This window comes from Oncorhynchus kisutch, unplaced genomic scaffold (genome assembly GCF_002021735.2).
Source record: "Oncorhynchus kisutch isolate 150728-3 unplaced genomic scaffold, Okis_V2 scaffold3649, whole genome shotgun sequence".
Taxonomy (NCBI): Eukaryota; Metazoa; Chordata; class Actinopteri; order Salmoniformes; family Salmonidae; genus Oncorhynchus; species Oncorhynchus kisutch.
This window is the reverse complement of record NW_022265594.1, coordinates 367,907-384,524: the sequence shown is the minus strand read 5'-3', so window position 1 is coordinate 384,524 and position 16,618 is coordinate 367,907. Positions and strand designations below refer to the sequence as shown.

Genomic DNA, 16,618 nt, shown 5'->3' with positions numbered 1-16,618 from the left:
TAACGAAGTGGCTCGGGGAACAAAACATTGATATTTTGGGTCCATGGCCAGGAAACTCCCCAGACCTTAATCCCATTGAGAACTTGTGGTCAATCTTCAAGAGGCGGGTGGACAAACAAAAACCCACAAATTCTGACAAATTCTGAAAACATCCTGCCATCAGTAAGGATGTGACCCGGAAGTTAATTGACAGCATGCCAGGGCGGTTTGCAGAGGTCTTGAAAAAGAAGGGTCACCACTGCAAATATTGACTCTTTGCATCAACTTCATGTAATTGTCAATAAAAGCCTTTGACACTCAAAACTTTTGGCCACGACTGTACAGCCAAGTTTACCAGTCAGCGTGGGTTGTACTCCACCCTCTGGTCTTCTGACTCTCCATCTCTCCTACCTTTCCTGTCTCCTTTCAACTGTCCTATCAACTGTCCTATCAACTGTCCTATCAACTGTCCTATCAACTGTCCTATCAACTGTCCTATCAACTGTCCTATCTCAATCAATATGTTAAAAACCCTTCAAATATAGATGAATTATTCCTCCCTCCAGACCCTGATCGACTCCAGTCTGACAGCATCGGTGTTGAACCTCCTGGCCATCGCCTTGGAGCGTCACCAGACCATCTTCACCATGCAGGTGTGTGTGTGTGTGTGTGTGTGTGTGTGTGTGTGTGTGTGTGTGTGTGTGTGTGTGTGTGTGTGTGTGTGTGTGTGTTGATATTACAGTAGAGTGGTCAGGAGAAAGCGGTTTCCATCTGTTATGGACTAATAAAGTATATATCATCTCAGCTCCACAGTAAGATGACCAACCGCCGCGTGGTGCTGCTCATCGCCCTTATCTGGGGCCTAGCCATCTTCATGGGCCTGGTTCCCACCATGGGCTGGCACTGTCTGTGTGACCTGGAAAACTGCTCCACCATGGCCCCCATGTACAAACGCTCCTACCTGGTGTTCTGGGCTGTGCTCAACCTGTTCACCTTCTCTCTCATGGTAGCTGCCTACACCAGGATCTTTGTGTACGTCAGACACAAGAGCCAGAGGATGTCTCAGCACACCAGCCAGATACGACACAAGGAGACTGTGTTCAACCTGATGAAGACTGTTTCTATGATCCTGGGTGAGGAGGGCCTGGACAACTATATATACATATATACACACACACACACACACACACACACACACACACACACACACACACACACACACACACACACACACACAGTTGAAGTTCACATACACCGTAGCCAAATACATTTAAACTCAGTTTTTCACAATTCCTGACATTTAGTCCCAGTAAAAATTCCCTGTCTTAGGTCCCTAAAATGTCAGAATAATAGTAGAATGATTTATTTCAGCTTTTATTTCTTTCATCACATTCCCAGTGGGTCAGAAGTTTACATACACTCAATTAGTATTTGGCAGCATTGCCTTTAAATTGTTTATCTTGGGTCAAACGTTTATTTTTATTTCACCTTTATTTAACCAGGTTGAGAACAACTTAGGTTAGTAGGTTAGTGTACTTAGGTAGGTTAGTGTAGATAGGCCAGTTGAGAATGAGTTCTCATTTACAACTGTGACCTGGGCAATATAAAGCAAAGCAGTGCGACACAAACAACAACACAGAGTTACACATGGAAAAAACAAACGTAGTCAATAACACAATAGAAAAGTCTTTATACAGTGAGTGCAAATGAGGTAGGTAAGATAAGGGTGGTAGGCAATAGATAATAATAATCAATAGTGGTGAAATAAATCAGATTTAGCAATTAAACACTGGAGTGATAGATGTGCAGAAGATATCCTGGTGTGCAAAGGAGCAAAACAAATGAATAACAGTATGGGATGAGGTAGTTGGATGGACTATTTACAGATGGGCTATATGCAGTGATCTGTGAACTGCTCTGACAACTGGTGCTTAAAGTTAGAGAGGGAGATCTGAGTCTCCAGCTTCAGTGATTTTTGCAATTCGTTCCAGTATTTGGCAGCAGAGAACTGGAAGGAAAGGCGGCCAAACGAGGAATTGGCTTTGGTTTTTTGTTTCATCAGATCAGAGGACATTTCTCCAAAAAGTACGATGTTTGTCCCCATGTGCAGTTGCAAACTGTAGTCTGGCTTTTTTATGGCGGTTTTAGAGCAGTGGTTTCTTGCTTGCTGAGCGGCCTTTCAGGTTATGTCGATATAGGACTCGGTTTTTACTGTGGATATAGATACTTTTGTACCTGTTTCCTCCAGCATCTTTACCAGGTCCTTTGCTGTTGTTCTGGGATAGATTTGCACTTTTCGCATCAAAGTACGTTCATCTCTAGGAGACAGAACGCGTCTCCTTCCTGAGCAGTATGACGGCTGCGTGTTCCCATGGTGTTTATACTTGCGTACTAATGTTTGTACAGATGATGGTGGTACCTTCAGGTGTTTGGAAATTGCTCCCAAGGATGAACCAGACTTGTGTAGGTCTTTATTTCTGAGGTCTTGGCTGATTTCTTTTGATATTCCCATGATGTCAAGCAAAGAGGCACTGAGTTTAAAGGTAGGCCTTGAAATACATCCACAGGTACTCCTCCAATTGACTCAAATTATGTCAATTAGCCTATCAGAAGCTTCTAAAGCCATGACATCATTTTCTGGAATTTTCCAAGCTGTTTAAAGGCACAGTCAACTTAGTGTTTGTAAACTTCTGACCCACTGGAATTGTGATACAGTGAATTATAAGTGAAATAATCTGTCTGTAAACAATCGTTGGAAAAATTACTTGTGTCATGTGTCAAAGTAGATGTCCTAACTGACTTACCAAAACTATAGTTTGTTAACAAGAAATTTGTGGAGTGGTTGAATAAACGAGTTTTAATGACTCCAACCTGAGTGTATGTAAACTTCTGACTTCAACTGTATATACACACACACACACACTCTCTCTCTCCGGCATTCAGGCACCTCTCTGGCTTGTCCTAACTCGTTTAACCAGACACTCTACTTCCACCCCCACATCTCTCTCCCTCCCTTCCTCCTTCCTTCCTTCCTTCCTTCCTTCTCCTCTTTCCTGCTTCTCTCCCAAGCTCCAGCATTTTTAACTTCTGATTAAATTCCTCTGGAAGGAATTTGACGTCTCTGTTTCTCACATATCGGCTCATACAATACTTGAATTTCTGGTTGTCTCTCTTTCTGGCATAGCAAGTTTGAGTGAGAGAGGCTGTGTGTGTGTGTGTCCTCTTTCTGGTATGGTAAGTGTGAGTGAGAGAGGCTGTGTGTGTGTGTGTGTGTGTGTGTGTGTGTGTACTCTTTCTGGCATGGTAAGTGTGAGTGAGAGAGGCTGTGTGTGTACTCTTTCTGGCATAGCATGTGTGAGTGAGAGAGGCTGTGTGTGTGTGTGTACTCTTTCTGGCATGGTAAGTGTGAGTGAGAGAGGCTGTGTGTGTACTCTTTCTGGTATGGTAAGTGTGAGTGAGATAGGCTGTGTGTGTGTGTACTCTTTCTGGCATAGCAAGTGTGAGTGAGAGAGGCTGTGTGTGTACTCTTTCTGGCATAGCAAGTGTGAGTGAGAGAGGCTGTGTGTGTACTCTTTCTGGCATGGTAAGTGTGAGTGAGAGAGGCTGTGTGTGTACTCTTTCTGGCATAGCATGTGTGAGTGAGAGGCTGTGTGTGTGTGTGTGTGTGTGTGTGTACTCTTTCTGGCATGGTAAGTGAGTGAGAGAGGCTGTGTGTGTACTCTTTCTGGCATAGCATGTGTGAGTGAGAGAGGCTGTGTGTGTGTGTGTACTCTTTCTGGCATGGTAAGTGTGAGTGAGAGAGGCTGTGTGTGTGTACTCTTTCTGGCATGGTAAGTGAGTGAGAGAGGCTGTGTGTGTTTTGGGTTTTACTGGATACCACAAGTCCTCACAGGATGGTAAAACAAAGAACATTCAGACAATTGGGGACATTTCGCCAGTCCTCACAAGGAAAGAGGCTCATTCACGCTTAGGGGTTAGGTTTAGGGTTAGATGTTAGGGAAAATAGGATTTTGAATGGGAATCAATTGTTTGGTCGCCACAAGGATAGTAAAACAAAAAATGTGAGTGAGGAATGTCTGTGCAGGTCCTGACAGGGAACAGCATAGTTAAACCACCACGACGCAAATACACTCCTCCATTTCAACCTCCCCTTCTCTCTGTGTGTGTGTGTGTGTGTGTGTGTGTGTGTGTGTGTGTGTGTGTGTGTGTGTGTGTGTGTCTGTGTGTGTGTACAGTATGAATTCCTGAAGGGTGAAATTGTGTAATTGAATATTATCATAATGAAATCAGATCTGTCCGACCAACCCCAAGCCACACACCAACAGTGGATACTGACTCTGTGTGTGTACAGTATTCACTGACCAGCTGAAATTTTACAATTGTCTCTCCCCCTCCTCTCCTCCTCTCCTCTCTCCCCCCCTCCTCTCTCCTCCCCTCCCCTCTCCTCCAGGTTGTTTTGTGATCTGCTGGACCCCGGGCCTGGTGTTGTTGATGTTGGATGGTCTGGGCTGTGAATCTTGCCAGGTGCTGCGTTATGAGAAGTACTGTCTGGTCCTGGCTGAGTGTAACTCCCTGGTCAACCCCATCATCTACAGCTTCAGAGACACGGACATGTTACAGACCTTCAAGCGGATCCTCTGCTGCCTGTGTCGCCGCGGCGACGCCGGCCGCAAAGACACGCTGTCCGGCATGCGCTGCAACACCCTGGAGCAAGAGGTACTCTCCGAGAGCAACGGCAACAATCACCACGACAACCACAACGACGACAACAATCATATAAGTCCCCACGGCGACCACTCGGACACAGACGATTAGACGAGGACAGTAGACACATATAGGTGACGTACGATGACGACGTTACAAGCAGCTACACCGTAACAATGTCAACACTGACAGGGTGCTATAGTAACTTTCATCACCATGCCCAGACAACTAGCTAACAGTTCTGTGACAACAATGTAGCTACACTGTCACAATGACATAAACTACACCGTAACAACAACGTTATGGCCTCCAAACTATACCATAGCAACCACCATGCACTGACACACCTTAACAACATCAACCACTATAACCACTACAACTTTACAAAACATTAAAAAATAACTACACTGGATAAAAGACCACTTAAGTGACTACTACCAAGTAACACAATACCATGGCAACACCTACGTCAATGTAACACAATACCACGACAACACCTACAATAACAACAACATAACAAAATACCATGACAACACTTACAACAAGTACAACGTAACAAAATACCATGGCAACACCTACGTCAATGTAACACAATACCACGACAACACCTACAATAACGACAATATAACAAAATACCACGACAACACTTACAACAAGTACAACGTAACACAATACCACGACAACACCTACAATAACGACAATATAACAAAATACCACGACAACACTTACAACAAGTACAACGTTACACAATACCACTAAAACACCTACAACAACAGAATTACAGTGGAACGTGTACCACAACAATGTCACAAAATAGCCCTACAACAACCAGGCCTCTACGACAACCACCTCCTGATTCAGAGAGGGTTAAATGTGGAAGACACATTTCAGTAGGAGGCATTCGGTTGGACAACTGACGAGGTATCTTCCTTTACAAGCAGACAGAGAATATGCCCTATATGAGTGTTTGTAGCAACGTTGTTATAATACTGTATGTGACGCTGTAACATAGCAACCCTATCAGTCTGTGTTCTCATCAATATAGAACCATATGAATAGTTAATCATGCAGATATTATTGTTTGGAAACTAATGGTAGCTGTACTGCCTGGAGAAGTGACTGCGTGTTATTAGAAACCGGAGCCTACGTGCTGTTTGTAAAAAAAGACCTGATCAAACATAATGTTGAGAGTGATGGGGCTGATTTCTCCTCTGTTAACATGGTGCCGTGCAGCTTCTAACGCAGACGTCTCAATCTGTGTGTCTAGAGAGAAAGAGACGTTCTACAACGCCAAGACTTGAATGAGTCCGGTTGAGTAAGACCAGCTCCCCGCGGTGAATGTTTTGGTCTTCAGCTGGGTCCATACTGGACTCTGGTAATGCAACTGTTTTCCATACAGACTGTCTATATAGTGACAATGTCTCTATAACGTTGTTGGAACGTTGTAGGAAGGCTGTCTGCCACCCCTGGACAGCCTGGTGGGATGTGAACCAGATGGTAAAGTGGTTCAAACGGGTCTGACTAGTTGTCATGTTTCCTGTGACCTGTAGCTGTGGCATGTACACACACACACACCACACACACACCATACACACACCATACACACACCACACACACACACACACACACACACACCACACCACATACACACCACACACACACCATACACACCACACACACACCACACACACACCATACACACCACATACACACCACACACACACCACACACACACCACACACACACCATACACACACCATACACACACCACACACACACCATACACACACCATACACACACCACACACACACCACACACACACCACACACACCACACACACCACCATACACACACCACACACACACACACACACAACACACACACACACACCATACACACACACCACACACACACCATACACACACATACACACACCACACACACCACACAACACACCATACACACACCACACACACACCACACACAACATACACACACCACACCCAACCACACACACCACACCACACACACACACTCCACACCATACACACACACACACACACCACACACACACCAACACACACCAACACACACCATACACCACACCACACACACACACCACACACACACCATACACACACCAACCACCACACACACCACACGACACCCACACACACCATACACACACCATACACACACCAACACACACCACACACACACCACACACACACCACACACACACCACACACACACCACACACACACCATACACACACACACCATACACACACCATACACACACCACCTACACACACCACACACACACCATACACACACCACACACACACCACACACACCAACACACACCACACACACACCATACACACACCATACACACACCACACACACACCATACACACACCAGACACACACCATCCACCACCACACACACCCACCCACACCACACACACACCACACACACCACACACACACCATACACACACCACACACACACCATACACACACCACACACACACCATACACACACCACACACACACCATACACACACCATACATACACCATACACACACACACACCACACACACACCATACACACACACACACACACACACCACACACACACCACACCACATACACACCACACACACAACATACATACACACACACACACACACACCACACCACATACACACACACACACACCACACCACATACACACCACACACACAACATACATACACACACACACACCACACACAAACAAACACACGGCTGACTCATCACTGTGTCGTTGCTCTCTGTGTGGAGACACAGGAGTGTGTGTGTATGTGTGTGTTTACAGTACCCCACACAAACACCAGTTACACATCCTGTCAGTGATGTCACTAATGGAGAACGAACAAACGGCACAATTACAGGCGGGGGGGGGGGCATTTCAGTGTCGCACGCTATTCTGCACTAACTCTGGTGTGACAGTGAAATATGTTCCCCTCGTACTTACCCTACCCCACCCATGACATGGACTGTCATTTTGTTTTACACATACACACACACATACACACACACACACACATACACACACACACACACACACACACACACACACACACACACACACACACACACACACACACACACACAGTAAAGTGTGATATACATTAGCGCCCCCAAGTGGTCAAGTGAAATCAAGTCGTCCTCTTCTACAATCCTGGGCCACGTCCCAATTGTCTCTTCTTCCTCCCAAAGTGTGCACTCGTTCACTCCCCTTCACTGATTTGAAAGGAAATGACTGGTATAAGAAATAATGGTGGGATCTCCCTCCAGCCCTCCACCAATCCAATGCTGTCAGATGTATGGTGGGAACTCCCTCCAGCCCTCCACCAATCCAATGCTGTCAGATGTATGGTGGGAACTCCCTCCAGCCCTCCACCAATCCAATGCTGTCAGATGTGTGGTGGGAACTCCCTCCAGCCCTCCACCAATCCAATGCTGTCAGATGTATGGTGGGAACTCCCTCCAGCCCTCCACCAATCCAATGCTGTCAGATGTATGGTGGGAACTCCCTCCAGCCCTCCACCAATCCAATGCTGTCAGATGTGTGGTGGGAACTCCCTCCAGCCCTCCACCAATCCAATGCTGTCAGATGTGTGGTGGGAACTCCCTCCAGCCCTCCACCAATCCAATGCTGTCAGATGTATGGTGGGAACTCCCTCCAGCCCTCCACCAATCCAATGCTGTCAGATGTATGGTGGGAACTCCCTCTAGCCCTCCACCAATCCAATGCTGTCAGATGTATGGTGGGAACTCCCTCTAGCCCTCCACCAATCCAATGCTGTCAGAATGTAGTGAACGAGTGCACCCTTCAGGAGAGATCATTGGGACGTACCCCAACTCTCACCATTACTGGCTGAAATCATCTCTGAACAGGGAAATTTTTTATAACTGAGAAACTATAAAAGGGAAATGCTGGTTATGAATATTCTAAATATTTAGATTTTTTTATATAAATATGCCTGTTAATATGCATTATTTTCATAAGCACGTATGAAAACATATTTTTCGCAGATTGTAACATAAAACTATCCTCCATTTAACAGAGAAACTGTTTTTTCTCTTTCATTAAAAAATCTGTTTCTGTTTTTTAGTTTTATTTTTGTACCAAAAAATCTCTGAAAATAAAACCAGAAAAATATTCCTAATCTGTGCCTGTCTGCCTGATCGCTTGGTTATGCCTGGCGGCATCGTGGTGCGGCCATCGCTTGATCATGTCTGTCTTTTATGATGCTGCCAGGAACGAGAATTAGGACACAAACTAGAAGCTAAACATATTAGTCATTTAGCAGACGCTCTTATCCACAGCCACTTACAGGAGCATCAGGGTTAAAGTGCCTTGCTCAAGGGCACGTTGACATTCTTCACCTAGTCGTCTCGGTTACTGGCCCAACAGGCTTCACCGCTTGGCTACCCACCACCCACAGAAATGGCTCAATAAATAGGTTGTGTGTTATAGTTGGGTTTCATTTAGGCTATAGCTTGGTTGTATTGTGTCCTTATTGTGTTTCCTCTGTATGAGCAGGGAGGATATCTGTATGCGCTGTGATCCAGCTTATTATGGAGAGGAGCAGGGAGGATATCTGTACGCGCTGTGATCCAGCTTATTATGGAGAGGAGCAGGGAGGATATCTGTATGCGCTGTGATCCAGCTTATTATGGAGAGGAGCAGGGAGGATATCTGTACGAGCTGTGATCCAGCTTATTGCTGTGCTTGTCATGGAGAGGAGCAGAGAGGATATCTGTACGCGCTGTGATCCATCTTATTGCTGTGCTTGTCATGGAGAGGAGCAGGGAGGATATCTGTATGTGCTGTGATCCAGCTTATTATGGAGAGGAGCAGGGAGGATATCTGTATGCGCTGTGATCCAGCTTATTATGGAGAGGAGCAGGGAGGATATCTGTATGCGCTGTGATCCAGCTTATTATGGAGAGGAGCAGGGAGGATATCTGTACGTGCTGTGATCCAGCTTATTGCTGTGCTTGTCATGGAGAGGAGCAGAGATGAAGCTACTGAACACCTCTGTGAAAGAGACACCACACTGTATTTCTCTGTTTCTTCATCTCTATCTCTCTCTCCGATGGCTGGACCTTACTAACTCTCTCTTTCTCCTTTCTCCCCTCTCTCCTCGTCCCCTTCACCCTGCCTCTCCATCCCTCTCTTTCTCCCCTCTCTCCTCGTCCCCTTCACCCTGCCTCTCCATCCCTCTTTCTCCCCTCTCTCCTCGTCCCCTTCACCCTGCCTCTCCATCCCTCTTTCTCCCCTCTCTCCTCGTCCCCTTCACCCTGCCTCTCCATCCCTCTATCCTCGTCCCCTTCACCCTGCCTCTCTATCCCTCTCTCCTCGTCCCCTTCACCCTGCCTCTCCATCCCTCTCTCCTCGTCCCCTTCACCCTGCCTCTCCATCCCTCTCTTTCTCCTATCATCCTCTCTCCTCGTCCCCTTCACCCTGCCTCTCCATCCCTCTCTTTCTCCTATCATCCTCTCTCCTCGTCCCCTTCACCCTGCCTCTCCATCCCTCTCTCCTCGTCCCCTTCACCCTGCCTCTCCATCCCTCTCTCCTCGTCCCCTTCACCCTGCCTCTCCATCCCTCTCTTTCTCCTATCATCCTCTCTCCTCGTCCCCTTCACCCTGCCTCTCCATCCCTCTCTTTCTCCTATCATCCTCTCTCCTCGTCCCCTTCACCCTGCCTCTCCATCCCTCTCTCCTCGTCCCCTTCACCCTGCCTCTCCATCCCTCTCTCCTCGTCCCCTTCACCCTGCCTCTCCATCCCTCTCTCCTCGTCCCCTTCACCCTGCCTCTCCATCCCTCTCTCCTCGTCCCCTTCACCCTGCCTCTCCATCCCTCTCTTTCTCCTATCATCCTCTCTCCTCGTCCCCTTCACCCTGCCTCTCCATCCCTCTCTCCTCGTCCCCTTCACCCTGCCTCTCCATCCCTCTCTCCTCGTCCCCTTCACCCTGCCTCTCCATCCCTCTCTCCTCGTCCCCTTCACCCTGCCTCTCCACCCCTCTCTCCTCGTCCCCTTCACCCTGCTCTCCATCCCTCTCTTTCTCCCCTCTCTCCTCGTCCCCTTCACCCTGCCTCTCCATCCCTCTTTCTCCCCTCTCTCCTCGTTCCCTTCACCCTGCCTCTCCATCCCTCTTTCTCCCCTCTCTCCTCGTCCCCTTCACCCTGCCTCTCCATCCCTCTCTTTCTCCCCTCTCTCCTCGTCCCCTTCACCCTGCCTCTCCATCCCTCTCTCCTCGTCCCCTTCACCCTGCCTCTCCCCACCCTCTCTCCTCGTCCCCTTCACCCTGCCTCTCCATCCCTCTTTCTCCCCTCTCTCCTCATCCCCTTCACCCTGCCTCTCCATCCCTCTCTTTCTCCCCTCTCTCCTCGTCCCCTTCACCCTGCCTCTCCATCCCTCTCTCCTCGTCCCCTTCACCCTGCCTCTCCACCCCTCTCTCCTCGTCCCCTTCACCCTGCCTCTCCATCCCTCTTTCTCCCCTCTCTCCTCGTCCCCTTCACCCTGCCTCTCCATCCCTCTCTTTCTCCCCTCTCTCCTCGTCCCCTTCACCCTGCCTCTCCATCCCTCTTTCTCCCCTCTCTCCTCGTCCCCTTCACCCTGCCTCTCCATCCCTCTCTTTCTCCCCTCTCTCCTCGTCCCCTTCACCCTGCCTCTCCATCCCTCTCTCCTCGTCCCCTTTCACCCTGCCTCTCCACCCCTCTCTCCTCGTCCCCTTCACCCTGCCTCTCCATCCCTCTTTCTCCCCTCTCTCCTCGTCCCCTTCACCCTGCCTCTCCATCCCTCTCTTTCTCCCCTCTCTCCTCGTCCCCTTCACCCTGCCTCTCCATCCCTCTTTCTCCCCTCTCTCCTCGTCCCCTTCACCCTGCCTCTCCACCCCTCTCTCCTCGTCCCCTTCACCCTGCCTCTCCACCCCTCTCTCCTCGTCCCCTTCACCCTGCCTCTCCACCCCTCTCTCCTCGTCCCCTTCACCCTGCCTCTCCATCCCTCTCTCCTCGTCCCCTTCACCCTGCCTCTCCATCCCTCTCTCCTCGTCCCCTTCACCCTCCCGCTCCATCCCTCTCTCCTCGTCCCCTTCATCCTCCCCGCTCCATCCCTCTCTCCTCGTCCCCTTCACCCTGCCTCTCCATCCCTCTCTCCTCGTCCCCTTCACCCTGCCTCTCCATCCCTCTCTCCTCGTCCCCTTCACCCTGCCTCTCCATCCCTCTCTCCTCGTCCCCTTCATCCTCCCTCTCCATCCCTCTCTCCTCGTCCCCTTCATCCTCCCGCTCCATCCCTCTCTCCTCGTCCCCTTCATCCTCCCTCTCCACCCCTCTCTCCTCGTCCCCTTCACCCTGCCTCTCCATCCCTCTCTTTCTCCCCTCTCTCCTCGTCCCCTTCACCCTGCCTCTCCACCCCTCTCTCCTCGTCCCCTTCACCCTGCCTCTCCATCCCTCTCTCCTCGTCCCCTTCATCCTCCCGCTCCATCCCTCTCTCCTCGTCCCCTTCATCCTCCCTCTCCATCCCTCTCTCCTCGTCCCCTTCATCCTCCCTCTCCATCCCTCTCTCCTCGTCCCCTTCATCCTCCCGCTCCATCCCTCTCTCCTCGTCCCCTTCATCCTCCCTCTCCATCCCTCTCTCCTCATCCTCCCTCTCCATCCCTCTCTCCTCATCCTCCCTCTCCATCCCTCTCTCCTCATCCTCCCGCTCCATCCCTCTCTCCTCGTCCCCTTCATCCTCCCTCTCCATCCCTCTCTCCTCATCCTCCCTCTCCATCCCTCTCTCCTCATCCTCCCTCTCCATCCCTCTCTCCTCGTCCCCTTCATCCTCCCTCTCCATCCCTCTCTCCTCATCCTCCCTCTCCATCCCTCTCTCCTCGTCCCCTTCATCCTCCCTCTCCATCCCTCTCTCCTCATCCTCCCTCTCCATCCCTCTCTCCTCGTCCCCTTCATCCTCCCTCTCCATCCCTCTCTCCTCATCCTCCCTCTCCATCCCTCTCTCCTCGTCCCCTTCATCATCCCGCTCCATCCCTCTCTCCTCGTCCCCTTCATCCTCCCGCTCCATCCCTCTCTCCTCGTCCCCTTCATCCTCCCTCTCCATCCCTCTCTCCTCATCCTCCCTCTCCATCCCTCTCTCCTCGTCCCCTTCACCCTCCCTCTCTCCTCGTCCCCTTCATCCTCCCTCTCCATCCCTCTCTCCTCATCCTCCCTCTCCATCCCTCTCTCCTCATCCTCCCTCTCCATCCCTCTCTCCTCATCCTCCCTCTCCATCCCTCTCTCCTCATCCTCCCTCTCCATCCCTCTCCTCATCCTCCCTCTCCATCCCTCTCTCCTCATCCTCCCTCTCCACCCCTCTCTCCTCATCCTCCCTCTCCATCCCTCTCTCCTCGTCCCCTTCACCCTCCCTCTCCATCCCTCTCCTCATCCTCCCTCTCCATCCCTCTCTCCTCATCCTCCCTCTCCATCCCTCTCTCCTCATCCTCCCTCTCCATCCCTCTCTCCTCATCCTCCCTCTCCATCCCTCTCTCCTCATCCTCCCTCTCCATCCCTCTCTCCTCATCCTCCCTCTCCATCCCTCTCTCCTCGTCCCCTTCATCCTCCCGCTCCATCCCTCTCTCCTCATCCTCCCTCTCCATCCCTCTCTCCTCATCCTCCCTCTCCATCCCTCTCTCCTCATCCTCCCTCTCCATCCCTCTCTCCTCGTCCCCTTCATCCTCCCGCTCCATCCCTCTCTCCTCATCCTCCCTCTCCATCCCTCTCTCCTCATCCTCCCTCTCCATCCCTCTCTCCTCATCCTCCCTCTCCATCCCTCTCTCCTCATCCTCCCTCTCCATCCCTCTCTCCTCATCCTCCCTCTCCATCCCTCTCCTCGTCCCCTTCATCCTCCCTCTCTCCTCATCCTCCCTCTCCATCCCTCTCTCCTCATCCTCCCTCTCCATCCCTCTCTCCTCGTCCCCTTCATCCTCCCTCTCCATCCCTCTCTCCTCATCCTCCCTCTCCATCCCTCTCTCCTCGTCCCCTTCATCCTCCCTCTCTCCTCATCCTCCCTCTCCATCCCTCTCTCCTCATCCTCCCTCTCCATCCCTCTCTCCTCGTCCCCTTCATCCTCCCTCTCTCCTCATCCTCCCTCTCCATCCCTCTCTCCTCATCCTCCCTCTCCATCCCTCTCTCCTCGTCCCCTTCATCCTCCCTCTCTCCTCATCCTCCCTCTCCATCCCTCTCTCCTCATCCCCTTCATCCTCCCTCTCCATCCCTCTCTCCTCATCCTCCCTCTCCATCCCTCTCTCCTCATCCTCCCTCTCCATCCCTCTCTCCTCGTCCCCTTCATCCTCCCTCTCTCCTCATCCTCCCTCTCCATCCCTCTCTCCTCGTCCCCTTCATCCTCCCTCTCCATCCCTCTCTCCTCATCCTCCCTCTCCATCCCTCTCTCCTCGTCCCCTTCATCCTCCCTCTCTCCTCATCCTCCCTCTCCATCCCTCTCTCCTCATCCTCCCTCTCCATCCCTCTCTCCTCGTCCCCTTCATCCTCCCTCTCTCCTCATCCTCCCTCTCCATCCCTCTCTCCTCATCCCCTTCATCCTCCCTCTCCATCCCTCTCTCCTCATCCTCTCTCCTCATCCTCCCTCTCCATCCCTCTCTCCTCGTCCCCTTCATCCTAACTCTCTCCTCATCCTCCCTCTCCATCCCTCTCTCCTCATCCCCCCTCTCCATCCCTCTCTCCTCATCCTCCCTCTCCATCCCTCTCTCCTCATCCTCCCTCTCCATCCCTCTCTCCTCATCCTCCCTCTCCATCCCTCTCTCCTCATCCTCCCTCTCCATCCCTCTCTCCTCGTCCCCTTCATCCTTTCTCTCCATCCCTCTCTCCTCATCCTCCCTCTCCATCCCTCTCTCCTCATCCTCCCTCTCCATCCCTCTCTCCTCATCCCCTTCATCCTCTCCAGCCGTATGAGAATGGTGATGCGGAGCTGGTGGAGAAGACCAGGGGAGCTCCTCTCATCCTGAAGGGAACAGAGGACATGATGACGTCCACAGAGAGCTGACACGAGCATGCGCACACACACACGCACACACACACACACAGTGTGTGATTATTTGGGGGGGGGTTGTATTGTATGATGTGATGTTTAGTTGTATTGATGTAAAATGTTGTTTGTATGATACTGTATGTTACAGAAAACATGACTACAGTTACCTACAGGCACTGACATTTCTGTTTGAAACAACTTTATTGACATTGTCCCATATACACTCCTCAGATATGTGTTGACATGTGGTCTACCCGAGCCAGTCAGCTCAGTAGAAAAGTCATCATTACAATCAGAACTGAATATTTATGACTTTTTAATTTGACATTTTATTTATGCATTTTTTGTTGTTGATCTTACGAGAATAGTCTGCGCTGTGTATACAGGGAGGGGAGAGGTGTGTGTGCAGGGGTTGGAGAGGTGTGTGTGCAGGGGTTGGAGAGGTGTGTGTGCAGGGGTTGGAGAGGTGTGTGTGCAGGGGTTGGAGAGGTGTGTGTGCAGGGGTTGGAGAGATGTGTGTGCAGGGGTTGGAGAGGTGTGTGTGCAGGGGTTGGAGAGGTGTGTGTGCAGGGGTTGGAGAGATGTGTGTGCAGGGGTTGGAGAGGTGTGTGTGCAGGGGTTGGAGAAGTGTGTGTGCAGGGGTTGGAGAGGTGTGTGTGCAGGGGTTGAGAGATGTGTGTGCAGGGGTTGGAGAGGTGTGTGTGCAGGGGTTGGAGAAGTGTGTGTGCAGGGGTTGGAGAGGTGTGTGTGCAGGGGTTGGAGAAGTGTGTGCAGGGGTTGGAGAGATGTGTGTGCAGGGGTTGGAGAGATGTGTGTGCAGGGGTTGGAGAGATGTGTGTGCAGGGGTTGGAGAGATGTGTGTGCAGGGGTTGGAGAGATGTGTGTGCAGGGGTTGGAGAGATGTGTGTGCAGGGGTTGGAGAGATGTGTGTGCAGGGGTTGGAGAGGTGTGTGTGCAGGGGTTGGAGAGATGTGTGTGCAGGGGTTGGAGAGATGTGTGTGCAGGGGTTGGAGAGATGTGTGTGCAGGGGTTGGAGAGATGTGTGTGCAGGGGTTGGAGAGGTGTGTGTGCAGGGGTTGGAGAGGTGTGTGTGTGTGTACTGCATAACATGTTAGGTGAGTTTTAAGAAAGGGGGGGGGGTATTTGTAAAGACATTCTACTGTTATTAAATGTATTGTTAGGTTCTGAACAGAGTAAAAACTCAAACCGTGTTTATTCACCGCCCTGAATGCCTCGGCTGCAAGCACATTTCACACATGATCAAACAGGCATTTATACATCAGGGTGTATCTTCTCTGAACTGCCATCTGTTGCCCAATACTGCCTACATGTTGCGTCGTTGTCTTGGCCTTCCAGCCGTCTGCCAGCCGTCCCTCTTATCTGTCTCGTTGTCTAGAGAATGAAGGAATAGACTATAGACCAGTCTGTATTGTAGACTGATGTGTTCTGGTTGTTTCTGTGACCTCACAATCAGTTTCATGGTCAGAAATGATGGAAACCGTTTCTATTAAAGAACCTACAACACTTCTGACTGTCTGTCCATCTGTCTCTCTGTTACTGTCTGTCCATCTGTCTCTCTGTTACTGTCTGTCCATCTGTCTCTCTGTTACTGTCTGTCCATCTGTCTCTCTGTTACTGTCTGTCCATCTGTCTCTGTTACTGTCTGTCCATCTGTCTCTCTGTTACTGTCTGTCCATCTGTCTCTGTTACTGTCTGTCCATCTGTCTCTGTTACTGTCTGTCTCTCTGTTACTGTCTGTCCATCTGTCTCTCTGTTACTGTCTGTCTCTCTGTCTCTCTGTTACTGTCTGTCTCTCTGTTACTGTCTGTCCATCTGTCTCTCTGTTACGATCTGTC

General features: G+C 50.5%; 1 protein-coding gene across 2 annotated transcripts in view; it reads left to right on the top strand.

The window, feature by feature from the left end:
* LOC109885595 (lysophosphatidic acid receptor 2) overlaps positions 1 to 16,290 on the top strand; it is a 40,033-nt gene extending 23,743 nt beyond the window's left edge. Inside the window, exons 4-7 of one of the 2 annotated variants that reach the window (XM_031820761.1) lie at positions 546 to 632; positions 785 to 1,112; positions 4,430 to 4,695; positions 14,679 to 16,290. In XM_031820761.1, the coding sequence (XP_031676621.1) occupies positions 546 to 632; positions 785 to 1,112; positions 4,430 to 4,695; positions 14,679 to 14,777 (780 nt within the window). In that variant the 3' untranslated portion in view covers positions 14,778 to 16,290. Of the gene's footprint in view, positions 1 to 545; positions 633 to 784; positions 1,113 to 4,429; positions 4,696 to 5,950; positions 6,357 to 14,678 lie in introns of those variants that run through there. The other variant, XM_031820762.1, reaches the window with a different exon arrangement.
* The last annotated feature ends 328 nt before the right edge of the window (positions 16,291 to 16,618 follow it).